Source organism: Hydractinia symbiolongicarpus, chromosome 3 (assembly GCF_029227915.1).
Source record: "Hydractinia symbiolongicarpus strain clone_291-10 chromosome 3, HSymV2.1, whole genome shotgun sequence".
Taxonomy (NCBI): domain Eukaryota; kingdom Metazoa; phylum Cnidaria; class Hydrozoa; order Anthoathecata; family Hydractiniidae; genus Hydractinia; species Hydractinia symbiolongicarpus.
The window spans coordinates 18,640,762-18,655,954 of record NC_079877.1 but is presented as its reverse complement, the minus strand read 5'-3'; the positions used below and the strand labels follow the sequence as shown (position 1 = coordinate 18,655,954).

Genomic DNA, 15,193 nt, shown 5'->3' with positions numbered 1-15,193 from the left:
TAGGGCAAGGAACTTCAATGGCATATTTATTACAAGGAAATGACTATAAACCATCATCATTTTATGACACATCTATAAAAGAATTTAATTTTGAACAGACAAACAGTGAAACAGTTGAATTACGTCCGACAGTTAATTTATTTTTGCAGGCTCTTGACTTTGAACCAGAAATAGCAGAGTTATCAGATGAGCAAAAGTCATTTGTAAACAATTTCATTCATGTCAATGCCGAACAAGTTCGAGACATAGAAAAATCCACATGTACTCAGTATAAATGTGATATGTGGTACACAGAAAGAAAGAAACGCATAACATCATCCAATTTTGGATCTATTATAAATAGAAGAAAAAATATACATCCAAAAAGCATATTACAAAAATGTCTAAATAAAAATAAAAACTTTACATCAGAGGCCTGCAAATGGGGCTTAGAAAATGAAGTTAATGCTCTAAACTGGTATCAAACCGAGAAAAATATTGAAGTCGAAAAATGTGGTTTCGTTATTAATCCAAAATGGCCGTGGTTAGGTGCAAGTCCTGATGGCGCAACAACTTTGAATGGGAATGCTCGATTGATTGAGGTGAAGTGCCCATATTCAAAAAAGGATTGCTCTATTTCTGACGCATGCAAAGATAAAAATTTTTTTTTACAAATATCGAATGGCAAGCCAAAACTCAAAGAAAGACATAATTATTTTCACCAATGTCAAGGTGTGATGGCAGTAACACAAGTCAATGAAATTGATTTTATTGTTTATACAAAAGTTGACCGACATGTGGAAACAATAGTTTTTCAAAAGGAAAAATGGAACAGAATTACTTTGCCTGAGCTAACACACTTTTATTTCACTTTCATGCACAGCAACATTACAGAACAACAGTGTGAGTAAATAAAATTGTTTCCTCACAATATTGTTTTGTCTTTATATTTCATGATCTAGTATATATATATATAGTGTACGAAAGTTTATAATTTTTAGTCATTCGTATTTACATCTGGTACCAACTGTGGTAAAAAATTAACTAAATAACAACAAATAACCCATATCTTATTGAGTTCAGCAGCCATTGATAGTTTGAAAACTGTTTGTAAAATTCGGTAATTTTTTATACGTTCGATTGCTCGTTCGACATGTACACGTACAGATGCTATTCTTCTAGTTTCGTTTTCCTCTAATAAACTTAGCTGAGGTTTTCCATCTAAAAATGGTGGAATATTTAATGTTACTCCATCAGGTAAATCTTCCTCGAGCTCAAATCCTCTATCAGCCATCACAGAATCCCCAGGCTCTAGCAAATCGTATATACCACTATCTTTTGTTATTCGTTTATCCGAAAAGCGTCCACCATACAAATCAGAGACAAATGTCACTGATCCATCAGGAGCTATTCCGACTAATCCTTTTGCTGTATTATGGTGTTTGTAATTTGAAAAGGTACTGGACTGTGTGCGATATGACGTAGGCATTTCCACAAATACTTCTGTACAATCTAATATGACACGGGTATTTGGGTAACTTTTTTGAAAACATTTCGGCATTCTATTTTGTACTGTTTCTTTTGAAGCCCATATTGGAAGCATACGGAATTGTGAATGTAAAAAATCTGTCCATGTAATCAATATTCTGCTTATGTGACTTGTCGACATATTAAATCGAACAGCCATATCTTCTAACAAAAGTCCACATCGAATTCGAACCAGTATCATAAAGAATTCTTCTTCTGCGCTCAATGATCGTGATCGGCCTCGTTTTGTAGAGTTTATATTTTTTGTATTTTCAGTGTTAGTATTTGAACCCCAATATATTAGTTTATTTGCAGCTGGTTGTAAATATTCTAAAACTGCTTTGAATAATTTATAAGATTCGAATCCGGTATAAAACTTAAAGTGTGCTTCATTGTGTTTAAACCGGTCAATTGAAAATGCTATGTCACTTATAGTGGCTTGTTGTTTTTCAATAGTTTGATCAAGTTCCTTTTCATGAATTCTCATACAACTAATTTCGGCTCTCAATTTTTCCAACTCTTGTTTTAACTCTTCCTCCACAGATAATTCTGCAGCAATGTCATTTGTCGTAGCCCTCACAGGAGAAAATAGTTGCAATTTACAGTTTGTACTGTTGAGAGTTTTTCTTGGTTTGCTAGCTGTTGGTTTGATAGTTTTTGGGACTATTGTGGGAACATTGTTCATATATGTCTTCTTTCCACCAGTGAAATGAACAGAGCAAACTCTATGCGATGTAGAAGGTACAAAATCCTTTCTACTGATCATAAAAAGCCATTTCTTTCGAAGCTCTGAGTCTTTAGGAATGACATAAAAAGATAAGTCTGGATTCTTCTTTGAGTTGTTTTGACAGAGAGGTACACAGCAAGTTATCCCTCCTCCTTTACTTTTAGCTTGCAATAAAAAGCTTGAACTTGATGAAAAGTTTGAGCCAATGCTTGCAGGAGAGCCCAAGTTTTGAAAAAAACTGTTGTCTTGATTAGAATTTTGTATATCGCTTTGGTTTTGAGTAGAATTAAGGATGAAGTGTACTTGTTCGGCCATTTTTGTTACTACGAATGGTTTGTTTACGTTTTCGCGGAATACAACTACCATAATGCATTGCGAATTAGCCGTATAGAGGGAACGGGGAATTACATTTCATAATATTACAAAAGTGGTCGGTAAACATTTTAGTTACACCTTACAGAATTCAGTCACTGTTTTCCGACTGATGTTATGAAAAATTACGAAAAACTATTTTTTTCCAAAGCAAGTACTATCTGAAATAACAAGACCCTTTCGTTAGAAGGCATATGTTTAAACCTAGACCCGAGACTGGATACCCAAGACCCGGGACCCTGTAGGCGAGACATTGCCATTTTTTCCATCCAAATTAACCCCGGACGACAATAGAAAAGCTAAATTAACACCAAATAAACCACAACAGTAATCTAGCTGATGTATTTTCGGTTATTAAAGGTGTACGGCCTTCAATAAATATCGAAATCATGAAAGACGCAAAAATATAGTAAATATGATAATGAAAGGATTTAAACATCGTACCTCGCGAGAAACAAGAATGAAGAAAGAAATCCTTACACGGTGCAACTTACGAGAAAAACAATGTAATTAAATGTTCATTGAATTGTTTCCGTTTCAAAGCATTTCACATATGTTCGGACGCACACTATTGCGATTGCTTTACAACTTGACATTGTGAAAGCTTTCTGCAGTATTCTTAGAAGAGACACCGTGATCCATTGTAAATGGTTAATTTCAATAAGGAGAAGGAGCTGAAACGAAAAAAACAAAAGCTACGCAGAAGAGGAAATGTAGACAAATAAAAGAAGGGTCCCATAAACAACCATAGTTACACCATCGGATAACACTGGAATGACTTCCCCATTGCCTCATCCATCTGCACTAAACTCTCCCGACAATGCATACACACTTCATATGCTATTCTGTTTTCACCGCAATGTGACATGCTGTCACGATTGCGAAGTTGCATTCGACAAAACGAAAATACAATATTTTGGTAAAAATCAAGGAAAAGTCTTGTTTATTATCACTTTTTGTTTAACGCGTCACAATTCTATGTACAATGTTGCAATAACTATACTTCATCACGCTACTACTTCGTAACACTTTCAGTTATTTTTTACACACGAAGAAAAAATAACATTTTAATTTCTGACTTACTTTTGCATAATTAAGAAGCCTTCGTGACGTAAATAATTACTAAATAAGTAAGAGCATGCGCTGCATGCTCTTACTTATGTAAAAGAGTGAAATAACAAAATTAAAAGTAATTTTTAAAAACAACTGTAGGGTCTCGGGTCTTGCCTACATAGTCTCGGGTCTTGGGTCTCGATTCCCTCATCTTAGCACACGGTTTGCTAATATGCTAACAATTTCAACTCAAAATACAAATTACAAATAACCAAGGGTGGCCGTTCATAAAAAATAAATTTCTCTGATTTTAGTTTTGTTTTAGTCCGTTCTTTTAGTCGTTAGGTTATGGAAACCAATAAGTTTCTTTCTGATGGAAATTTTTGAGGGTTTTTTTTAGCCAGGTTGCTTTTAGAAAACGGCAAGAAAACTTATTGACTTTTCTTTTTTACATTGAGTGGCCACCATGCCAGTATCATCAGATATTAGCATTCTTAGTTGTCAAAAAGATAAATTTATTTTCTAGGTTCGTAAAAAAAGTTTTAAAAGTCCAAAATTGAACAAAAACGTGGCAAGCAAAGAATATCGTCGTGTTTCGAAAGCTCAACAACAAAGTGTTGCATCAACGTCAAGTAATGCGTGGAAATAACTGTGATGATGTAAATTTTAGGACGCCAAATGTTTTCTTATCATAAAATCAAAATTATATTTGTCTGTGGACGTTGCTTTCTTAAAAATTTCGTTTTTGTATAAACTTTACATAAGCGCCTAAATCACTAAGATTTAGGCGTTTATGTAGCACACGACACTTTTACTAATACCTTTCAAACAGTACATTATTATCTTGAATATATTTATAATATAATATAATATAATAATATTCCGGGAAGGGTGCCTACCTATCATTTTGGAATAGCTGAGTGGGAATTTGTTTTAGAAAAATTTCACGCGGGTATCATGCCACAGCCATTTTCAAAGGCACTGTATGTATGCAATGTAATGTAATGTAATGTATGTTCCTGTGAAAAAAATTGAAACTGTGTAAGAGATACCAAACAAATAAACATACAACACAGTAGTTTGAATTTTTAAAAGTCAATCTGCAATATTCTATATTTATAACGGCTGAAATAAAACATCTAAAAATATAAGCAGGTGCAACAAAAGAAAAAATAATGAAGTAAAAATGCAAAATGTCCAACAAAATCAAAGGTGTCTAACAACTGTTACGTAAAAGCCTAAATCTACTAAAACTATGTACTTGCTTTGCCCATGCCAGAAGTACACCAGGAAAAAAATTATACCAGACATTAAAAAGCTGCAACATCGTTAAGTCATACAAAAAATCATTACAAAATTTTGATTGTCTACAGTTTGTGATACATTATACCAAAATCAGTTATTCAGTCTATTGCATACAACAACCCTTTTTACACACAATATAAGAAGTCAACAGTTAACGAAACATAGAATAAACACATAAATAAACATGTAATAGACACACATAAAACCGTGAATCATTTTAGTATATTGCATGCCGCCCTATACCGCAATATTTCAATCGAAAATATTAAAAAGAACGGTTTACCCAAATCGACAAAATCAAGTATTTTGTCATAGAACATAAAATCTTACAGAAAATGTCAAAAATGGAAAAATCTCCCATAAAAGTTTATTGAAATAACAAAAGCACCTTGCTGGGTTAAAATCCAACAGCCATGCGGCTTAAAGATATCCGCTATTAGCAATCATTGAATATTCTAAAATTTTAAAATTCAATTCTTGATTATTATATAACTTAAATTACATAAACTTCATTTCTCTATAAGAATAATTTTAAAAGAACAATTATAACCTGAAAATTGATAAACATAACAAAATAGGAACAACGGCAAGGCTGAAAAATTATCGAATTTCTCTTTTTTTTCTGAAAAACAACTTGGAAAATATCTTTTAACGTAGAATTTTTCACAGAATCAATAACATATAAAAATGACTTTTCTGTTTCGATTTTTACTGGATGTTTTTTATTACGTTGATAAACAAACTCATGGTTGTATATGGTTGCTCATATGTAGCAATATTCTACACGCATATATTATATGCATGCTAGCTTTTTTTTATATACATGCTAACCTATATATATGCATCCTAGTTTGTATTATACATATGCTAGAAATCTTATATTCCTTCTAGCTAAAATATTGTTATGCTATATATTCCAAATGCAAACAAGATAAAAAGATAGTATGCAAGAAAAACATTATTTTTATGGTAGGGATTTTTTTATGCAAGGTAAAAATTTTTATGCAAGGTTTGTCGTGTTCAAATCTGGTCTGCGTTTTAAAAGAGCATACAATGTCTGCTTTGCTCTTCATTGTTTCACAAACACCGCGCAGGAACTTTAAACAAGATGGCGGATGCTATTTGCGCTGGTGATATCAATTTACGACAGTTTTTTAACGATCTCCACAATGTTGTGACGGCTGTAGAGAACAGGAATGTGGAGAACAACGATGAAATAGAACTTCTGAATAGCAGAATAAGGTTTTGTTTACAAAATCTTTATTATTTAAACGACCGAGCGACTAACAGCCAGCCCATTATTTACCAACTTATCGAGACATTGCAGGTGCTTGCGCAAAAACTTCAAGGAGAAATCAATGGCTATAGGGGTCGAGAGAGAGAAGCATGATGGACCTGGCCGACCGAAATTTGTCTTATCCGAAGAAGTTTTATTGTATTTTCGTGACCTGGGCTATTGCTGGCAAGAGATTGCAACTATGTTGTGTGTATCTCGATGGACGGTTAGTAGACGAGTTGCCGAGCTGGGCTTGAAAAATATAACTGGATACACAAATATAAATAAAGAGGAGCTGGAAAGAGTCATCATTGAAATAAAAAGGAGTCATGGTGCTTTTCTGGGGAGGTCAATGGTTATCGGACTTCTTAAATCACGTGGTATACGTGTTCAGCAGAGAAGAGTCACAGAAATTCTCCACAAAATTGATCCAGAGAACTCTCGGATTCGATGGGCTGCACTAATACGTAGAAGAAAGTACAGTGTACCTGGACCAAACAGCCTTTGGCATATTGACGGACACCATAGCTTGATAACTTGGAAATTTGTAATTCATGGTGCTATTGATGGTCACTCGCGTCTCATAACGTATTTAAATTGCAGTACAAATAATCGGAAAGAAACCGTACTGGATTTGTTTAATGCTGCGATTTGTGAACTTGGTATTCCTTCACGTGTACGCTCGGATAAGGGTGGTGAAAATGTCCTAGTATGGGAAAAAATGACACAGCTCAGAGGAGAAGGCAGAGGCAGTTTTTTGGCAGGCTCTTCGGTACACAACCAAAGAATCGAAAGATTGTGGCGCGATGTATGGACATATGTCACCTATCAGTTTTATTATACGTTTCAAGCAATGGAAGATCAAGGTAATCGAAGTTACTCGTTGATTTCTACACGGTTGCACGTGATAAGTAAAAAGTGGGCGTGGGAACATCTTTAATCACGATATGACATGCCGGGCTTCTTTTTTTTAATTTGGTGTTAACGGTTTACATTTTAGGTATACTCAATATGGAAAACGATGTTCATGTATTTGTATTACATCGTATTTTCCAACCCAGGATCAATCGAGTAATCACGTCTTTCATAAGCGGTTGGAACAATCACCCTTTGAGAACAGAGCGAAACTGGTCTCCGAGGAAGATTTGGAATAATGGTATGAGGAACATGGAATTGAATGAGGGGGGACCCGTGGAGGATTTGGTTTGGTTCGGAATAGATTGGACTGCCCTCTCACCATTAGACAATGGGCTGCCAACCGTAGAATTAGAAGATGTACGATGTCCACACTCTCAAAATATAGAGGAAGCGATCAACGTAGTCGACATAATGCGCGATTCCTGCTATTTTGGTATAGATATATTCTTAGAAGTGTTATCATACATTGAAGGTTCCACTTAAAATTCATGGCTTTGAAATGCACACCAAAGGCACACAAGCAACTATCAACTTTTCGCTTTTATACTATATATTTAAGTTTTAATGGTATGTACAAGGTTGATAAAAATGTTATTCCAATAGCTGAAAAATATGAAATACGAATCAGAGAAGGTGCATATGTGAGCAAAGTTATTTACTCTCATTCCAAAATGTCGTAGTTTTGCGGTGGTTACTGCTAAAATTTTGGTCTGGTCCGAAACATAACTAATATTATCAATATTTCTATAGCTTTTAGAGTAATGTAGGCTTAAAAAGAATCACAAAAATGACATATGTCAACAAAACGCTGTTTTCATAACAAGTTATTATTCTTCCGTGCTTAATTACAGGGGGAGGTGGGAACACGGAAGAGTACTGATATAAAAAAGTCATTTAGACCACTGTGAAGGATTTGGTTTGTCCTTTATTGCCAATGACACTGTGTATAGCTGACACAAGTTTTTCAAATGTATCTGCTTGTTTTGGTAATACTAGTTGCAACAGACAAGTTGAAGCGAACACACCATCAGCTTCATCAACTTTGATGGTGATTCTTTTTCTCGGTAACACACGACTTGCTGATATGAAGTGGATGAAGTTAACAAGGTCACTTTTGGTAATTTCCGTAACACATTTTAATAAGTTCTCCTTGGTTTGTTCAGAACATGATGTATCAAAAAGTAAAATTTCCTTCACAGTTTCACATGATACATTTTCTTCTTCATACATAAACAGTGGCATACACAACATAGGATTGTTGGACAAACAATCTATAACATCAAGGGTTTTCAAGCCTTCTCTCAATTGTTCCATTGCAGCTGTACGTTTTCCAATTACCTCTTGAAAGAGAATTGCAGTGTAAATATCATGTCTGTTTTCATCCTATAAAAAAGCATATAAAATGGGATGAACTGTGGCACGACTTTGTAATCCAGGATAAAAAACTCTCCCAAGGAGAAAAGCTCTGTTTTAATGACTGCTTTTTAAGTTAGACATTCAGACATTTGGTGTTACTGTCCGTACCTGTATTTACACTATTTTTCTTTTATTAAAACAACTTTATAAGAACACCAGCCTCATTTTTTACTAAAATTAACAGTATTATAAGTCATGAATGAAAAATTAATACTTACACTAATAAGTTGTGTTGATCCACAATCAGAAAGCAGGTTTACGAAATCCGTGTCTTGATTAAACGTTTTCACGTCAAAATTCTTATCCATGATCTGAAGTTGATAAATAAGTAATGTAATAAATTTGAAAAATGAGTGCAATGAAATACTGGAAAAAATAATAAACAAAGAAAAAATCTCATCGACATGTACAATGATTCTTTTGAAATTGACTAGCTCAATGAAAGGTAAAGTAGAAGTAGGCTTATACCTTTTCTAAGTAAGATCTGACGTACACATTTGTCACGTCTGTTATTGTTGCATCTTATATATTAATTCCCTTGCGTGAGCAAAACTGTGAGTCCACGACACGGAAATCACGGGTCACTTTCTTATGACGTGGCCGTACGCTAAAATTTAACTAAAAAAATTAGGGATGTACTGCATAGAAATCGCACATAAGATGTAAATATATAACCCGCTGCTAATAACGATATAAATATATATACCCTTATGCCAAAAAACTCTATGTTAGCATATATATATATAGGTATCGCTACATATGAAACGGTATTAGATATTCACAAAGCATACGGACTGTTAAATGAAGTTCCTAGCATAAAACGGAAATTGTGTTTACGAAAAAGATGGCTGTTCTTTTTGAGTATTCTCTACTCTTTCATTCAAAATAAGTCTTTAAAAAAACATTTGAAGAAGAGCATGGTTTTATAAATTAATCATAGCAAGGTTCTGTAAGGTTTTTTCATGTTTTATTTTCAGTTTTGATTATATTATTGTTGCCAGACATGTTTTATAGCTAGCATCATAAAAAGCCAACCACCACCAACAACTAGTAGCTAGCTAGCTAGGAATATATATATATATATGTAGCCATGTTCTTTATACCTAGCTAAGTCTCCAGTTTATATTTAAGTGACTAGCTATTAGCTGCTGTAGCTAGCTAATGCTAGCTTTAAACTAAAGATTCCCAGTATATATATATTCCCACAAAACAAATTTAAAACGTTATTAACCCTGAAAATTTTAAACATTTTCCTGGGTTTTTTTTGGTTTGCGAAGTTCTTTTCCTCCAAATATTCTGAAAATAAAGTTCAGAAATTACTTATTTTTAAAATGTAAATTTAATTTGTTTCAAATTGTGGTTTTGACATTTTCATGTAAGAATTTGTGGGCAAAAACCTTAATCAGCATGCTAAAAGAACTGACTTTTCTTAATTTAGAATTACTAAACACAACCATTTTCTTACAATTAGTGTAAACTTTTGTGCGTATGGCTTATATTTAATACACCAAAAGAGCTACTTTGTTGATTTCAATTTTATACTCTTTGTAAGCTATTTTTTTCTTCTTTTTGACATTTCTGTTTTACCACTCAATTTTTACATTTTATAAGTTATTTGGAACAGAATGGTATGAAATAGACCAAAATACCTGATCTTAGTTGTTTTTAATTTACAGGCTGTGTCTGTGAAACTTTAAGGGGAACATTTGGTGGATGACAATGGCATGACATATACTGATAGAACTGATTTTTGTTGTGTTAGATGTTATATCTGAACCTTTTTGACATTTTATGTTAATTTTGCGAGGAAGGACCATATATATATACACAGAAGAAGAATTCAATTTTACACCTTGCAAGCTTTGTTTTTCTATATTTTGTATAAATTCTTACTGGGGAGGACTCCGTGCAATATATCGAAATGACTGATCCTTCTCGATTTAAATTTGATGTGTTCTAAATCGTATATAGTTTTGGAAATTTTGTGTAAGATTTAATGGGTAAGGGCTAGATGCAATATGTTAAAAAAACTTTTTTTGTTGAATCAGAAGCACTCCCTACAACCATTCTTTTTTTTACAGTTTGTGAAGCTTTTGTGAGGAAAGAGTGTATGCAATATTATCGAAATAACTGATTTTTGTTGCAAACTGTTTTTCTTTGGCATTTTGGATTAAAATATTGTTTTAGAGGGCATATGCAGTAGATATATGTACTGAAATAGTTAAATTTTGCAAACTTTGATTTTGTCGTTACCTCTCATTTTTTACATTTTGATTAAACTTTTGTGGGAGACCGTCGGTATGCGAAGGACCAAAATAAGAGATTTTAGTATTATTTAGAATTTGTATTTTGTGTTGCAAAATTGGTGCAAAAATTGACATAAAATGAACTTATATACAGATTGATTGCTGTTGTTTAACATGACTCATTATGACTGATATATATATTTTATGAAAATTTGTGACAGAATACTATGTGAGATTTGAAATTTTGTTTACTTTATTGATGGTAAAACAGCATGCAAATTGCTAAAAGGACTTTATTAATTTTAGGTTTAAACACCGTTATTTTGTTGGCATTTTGTCTAAAGTTTGGTGAGGAGGGACTGTATGCAATATATCAAATAATGTTTTATTGCATTATAATTTGTCCTTGCAAATCCCTTTTTTTACACCTTAGATAAAAAATTCTGTCAGAGGCACAATTTATTGTTTATTTTTCACATTGTGTGTCAACCTTTGGCAGGGTTTGCAATAAACTAACTGATTTTAACATATACAATGAGAGAGATTTGTGTTTGACATTGATCAGCTTTTTTGTATATATGTGGCGTTTTAAGTGATTTAAATTTTATGGGTGAGATGTATGTTGAAATGCTTTTGGAAACTTCTTTCCGAATAATTTTCGCATTTGTCAGATGGTCAGAGCAAGTAATTTTAGTAGATTTAGATTTTAAATGTCACATAAATACTGCAGTTGTTGGACACCTTTAATTTTTTTGGTCATTTATATAATAATGCTGATGTAAGATGCGCACTGCTTATGTTTTTTGATGGACATATATCTGCTACATAAATTAAATGGAATACAGTGGATTCTTCCACGGGAAACAGCTAGTATTTATTTACAACTGTCACATCACCTGTACAAATATACCAGTATACAGATGGAGCCAGACAACTGAATCCAATTCCAACTTGACATATTGAATAAGCAAACATTCTTCCAACAAATTTGATCATTCCAGACATAACCACACCGGCATTGAAGCAAGGCAGCTTTCGATTCTCCTCTCCTTCAAATAATGGAGGAATTCCATCTGCACCTTCTAACAGTTGCTGAGTGCAATCAGAATAAAATTGTCTCAAGACACCTCCAGTGTCTGCAGCCGGTTGTTTCGCATATCGGACTTGTAATTTATGATTTGGATTGAAATCCGAACTTTTATAGAAACTGAGTGCATCAGATAAGCAATCATCTGGATCAACTTTAAGTTTTTCGACTTCTGATGTTGATATCTTTTTCTTTAAATCATGCAAAATGCTCTCCAAGTCATTATAAAGTCTTTTTTTCGGAGAAGCTTCTAAAACCTCATTCAGCAAACTTTTATAACTCTCCAGTTCACCTGAATAAACATTAAAAATATAATGTACTGTGTGTGTTCATTTGCAACAACCCATACCAGGGTATAGACACTTAAAAAGGGCAGACTCAAACACCTTGTTGGAGGTGATCACAACCACAAATGTATAAAACAAAGCTGACTCAAGTATAACTCAAGTATGACAACTCTTCTGTATGAAGCATGATGGGGAAGGGACAAAATAAATATATATCAAAACTAACCTGAGCCTGATGGTAGCTCATCATCACTAACAACTGTAGAACTTTTATGTTTCTTATTCACTATACTTGAAGCTGGAAATGATGGAGAATCATCACAACTTCTTGTAATTTCTTCATCATTAACATCCACAGGTGAAGGTTGATCAACCAACTTTTTGTAAGACTCTTTGATGTAGCAGTAAAGTTTACCCTGGCCTGCCAATACTTTCAAATTTTCGAAATTCCAAACAAAGCCATCTCCTGTTTTCGGCAGGGACAATTTGTTACGTTCACGTTTTAAGTATCCAAAATCGTCTGGACCAATGTTAGTAAATCTCTGCTGAAATAAATCACACAAAATCATTTTGATTGGAAATTCATCCTTTTCCAAGGGATTCATCATCACATAACCTTTCATGATAACCATGTCTTCATCGAAAAGAATATCATCACATTTTTCAAAAGGACATTTTCCATCATCGTCCTCAATAAATACATCTAACAACCAACATTCACAGACTTGTGTGGCTTTTCAACATCCTTTTTTGTTGTCCTGCTTTTCGATGAATAGCGATATGGATGTCCTGGAGAAGAGCGTGAACGACCACGACCAGCACCTCTTCGTGATGCATTAAATCCATACGAGGGAGATGGGGAAATTGCTGAAGCTGACACAAGGGCTGCTGTCCGAGATGCAGTGGACTGAGCAGCAGCAGTGAAGGAAAAATCATTGACAGCAGCTTCAGCAGTTCTATCTATTAGTTCATGAGCTCGGCTAAATATTTGATTAGCTGCTGGAGGTCCTCTGGTATTTTTATCTCTCGCTATTTCTTCTCTTATTATTCTGCGAAGCCACAAACCATCATCCTGCCGTCCAGCCATTTTTATTTCATTGAATGTTTACATCCGATTTGCTTTTTTCGATAATACGCAGACCAGATACGACTGGTCCAGGGTCTGCGGTATGTTTTTTTTCGGGAGAATGTAGAATGTGAAAAAAAGAGCGACTCATAAATTAGATACTTTTACCATGAAAATCTCGAATGACATATCTACCTCATCATGCATAATTTTTCTACCATGAACATACTCATAGCTAGCATGGATGTAGTATAACTCACAATGTATATAATATGAGCTAGCATGCATATATGATACGGTAGCATGCATATATGATACGGTAGCATGCAAAAATAATAGCCGTTGAATATTGCTACATATAAGCAACCATAGTTGTATCCTGATTTCGTCAATGCTTCTTTATAAATAGGCACGGATGCGTTGAATACCTCCTCATTAGAAGATAGGTTTGAGAGTCTTGATTTAATTGATAGGGGTAATTGTTTAATGATGGTTTGCGGGTGATTGGATTCTTTGTTTATATAGAGAATTTCATTATCAGGTTTACAGTACGGCCGGTACGTGGCATCATTAAGGTTCAAAGTTACATCTAAATAATTTACTATTTTAACATTACATTGTATGACGAGTTCTAAACCATGTTTTTTAAATATACTTTGCATGTGCTTCTTGATTTGTTCAGATTGTGGTCCACTTTTGTTTTTAAAACAGCCAAACCGTCATCCCTATAGATTCCAATATCTTTGCTGTTGTAATACTGGGAAATCTGGTACAGTAAAAAAATACCAACGAGCTCCATCATACGCACCCATAGTTACATCAAATAATCCCCCTTTACTTTTTATCCATACTTGTCCATTATTAAACAATAAAGACTTTCTAGCATGAAAAATAACGTTTTTATCTTTGTTAGTAATATTTATGTACATCTCCGCAAATCCAATCGATTCCACGAGAAGCCTTTCATTAATGGATGGGTAAAAATCTTTGATATCAAAAACCATAAACTTGCAGGCATCTTTATTTTTAATGTTTGTGAACCAACTTATCACATCCATGGTATTTTTCCATTGATGTTAAGATAATTGCGTAGATTTTTATAAATTTTATCAAGGATCACTTTACTTATTCTTCCAAGCTCATTTTTTGCAGGATTTATCAAACGCACAGTTGGGTTGTTGATAAAGTTTTCTTTGTGATCTTTGAGAGTTATAAAACAATTACTGTCATTATTTGTTTCCATGCGTTTTATTACACTTGTATTTTCATTATTTCTTTGCCTTTTAGGTTTATATTATTTTTAATTTTATCGTTGGTTATTGCATCCACTAGTAACTTATCACAATTCTCTTTAGCAAGTCTGTACATGTTGTTCGTTTTGTCTGCCGGTGTCAATGTTTTGTTTGATGATTTGATTTCTTTTATGTCTTTATTCATTTTACTTTGTAATTTATTGTTAACCTTTCGGAATTTAACTTTTCTAACCAATTCGAAAAGATCATCTTCAAAAGCAGAAAGTTCTTTAACTGGTTTTGGAGTGCGGCATGATTTTAATCCATAATTTTCAAATGTACTACTTTCGTCATTGTTGTTGTAAAATTATTGATTAACGCTTCGATTTTTTCAATCAATAACATGATATAAGTTCTTTCCGATGGTATGGTAATGTTTTTAGTCGAATAAATGAACTTTTTTTTCTCCATATTTTTGCGATTAAGATAAGAGTGCTCAACTTTTCAGGAGCGATAATAGAATAGAATATTTTTATATAATCGTTTTCGTCACAGAGTGCTCAATGTATAATTCCAATACGGAGCGTATATAGTATGTGTTGTTGAGAAGAAAAAACTACTTTGTTTTGTATTTAAGTTTCATGCCGTTAACACGACAATCCTCAGCAAAACAAGTGTTTACAATAAAGTTCGTTATAAAAT

The 15,193-nt window shown here is 33.6% G+C and overlaps 3 protein-coding genes across 10 annotated transcripts in view; 2 read left to right on the top strand and 1 right to left on the bottom strand.

Annotated features, from left to right (window-relative positions):
* Positions 1 to 4,366, top strand: part of LOC130636096 (restin homolog) — a 65,596-nt gene extending 61,230 nt beyond the window's left edge. For all 5 annotated transcript variants that reach the window (XM_057445704.1, XM_057445702.1, XM_057445703.1 and 2 more), the window contains one exon: positions 4,185 to 4,366. In XM_057445704.1, the coding sequence (XP_057301687.1) occupies positions 4,185 to 4,307 (123 nt within the window). In that variant the 3' untranslated portion in view covers positions 4,308 to 4,366. The remainder of the gene's footprint in view (positions 1 to 4,184) is intronic.
* A 144-nt stretch (positions 4,367 to 4,510) lies between these two features.
* Positions 4,511 to 11,544, top strand: LOC130636097 (uncharacterized). The gene is made up of 2 exons (XM_057445705.1): positions 4,511 to 7,105; positions 7,240 to 11,544. Exons 1-2 carry the CDS (start codon positions 6,322 to 6,324, stop codon positions 7,638 to 7,640), a joined length of 1,185 nt encoding a protein of 394 aa, XP_057301688.1. The 5' UTR covers positions 4,511 to 6,321; the 3' UTR covers positions 7,641 to 11,544.
* On the bottom strand, positions 8,398 to 12,831 carry LOC130636099 (uncharacterized). Of its 4 annotated transcripts, XR_008982218.1 has the most exons (4): positions 12,420 to 12,831; positions 11,716 to 12,198; positions 8,792 to 8,884; positions 8,398 to 8,540 (listed from the first exon to the last, which is right to left on the bottom strand). XR_008982218.1 is itself a non-coding variant. In XM_057445708.1 (3 exons), exons 1-3 carry the CDS (start codon positions 12,823 to 12,825, stop codon positions 9,155 to 9,157), a joined length of 915 nt encoding a protein of 304 aa, XP_057301691.1. In that variant the 5' UTR covers positions 12,826 to 12,831; the 3' UTR covers positions 9,047 to 9,154. The 4 variants fall into 4 exon arrangements, 3 of the variants coding, with proteins under 3 accessions (XP_057301691.1, XP_057301692.1, XP_057301690.1); XM_057445708.1 differs by lacking the exons at positions 8,398 to 8,540; positions 8,792 to 8,884 and adding an exon at positions 9,047 to 9,180; XM_057445709.1 differs by lacking the exons at positions 8,398 to 8,540; positions 8,792 to 8,884 and adding an exon at positions 9,065 to 9,191.
* Positions 12,832 to 15,193: the final 2,362 nt, after the last annotated feature.

Bases quoted from the DNA above. Each gene is read 5' to 3' on its own strand.
- LOC130636097 (XM_057445705.1), top strand. From the start codon at position 6,322: ATGGCTATAGGGGTCGAGAGAGAGAAGCATGATGGACCTGGCCGACCG. The intron at 7,106-7,239 runs GTAATCGAAGTT...TTTACATTTTAG, and splicing joins TCAAGCAATGGAAGATCAAG to GTATACTCAATATGGAAAAC.
- LOC130636099 (XM_057445707.1), bottom strand. From the start codon at position 12,825: ATGGTTATCATGAAAGGTTATGTGATGATGAATCCCTTGGAAAAGGAT. The intron at 12,199-12,419 runs GTTAGTTTTGAT...ATGTTTATTCAG, and splicing joins TGAGCTACCATCAGGCTCAG to GTGAACTGGAGAGTTATAAA.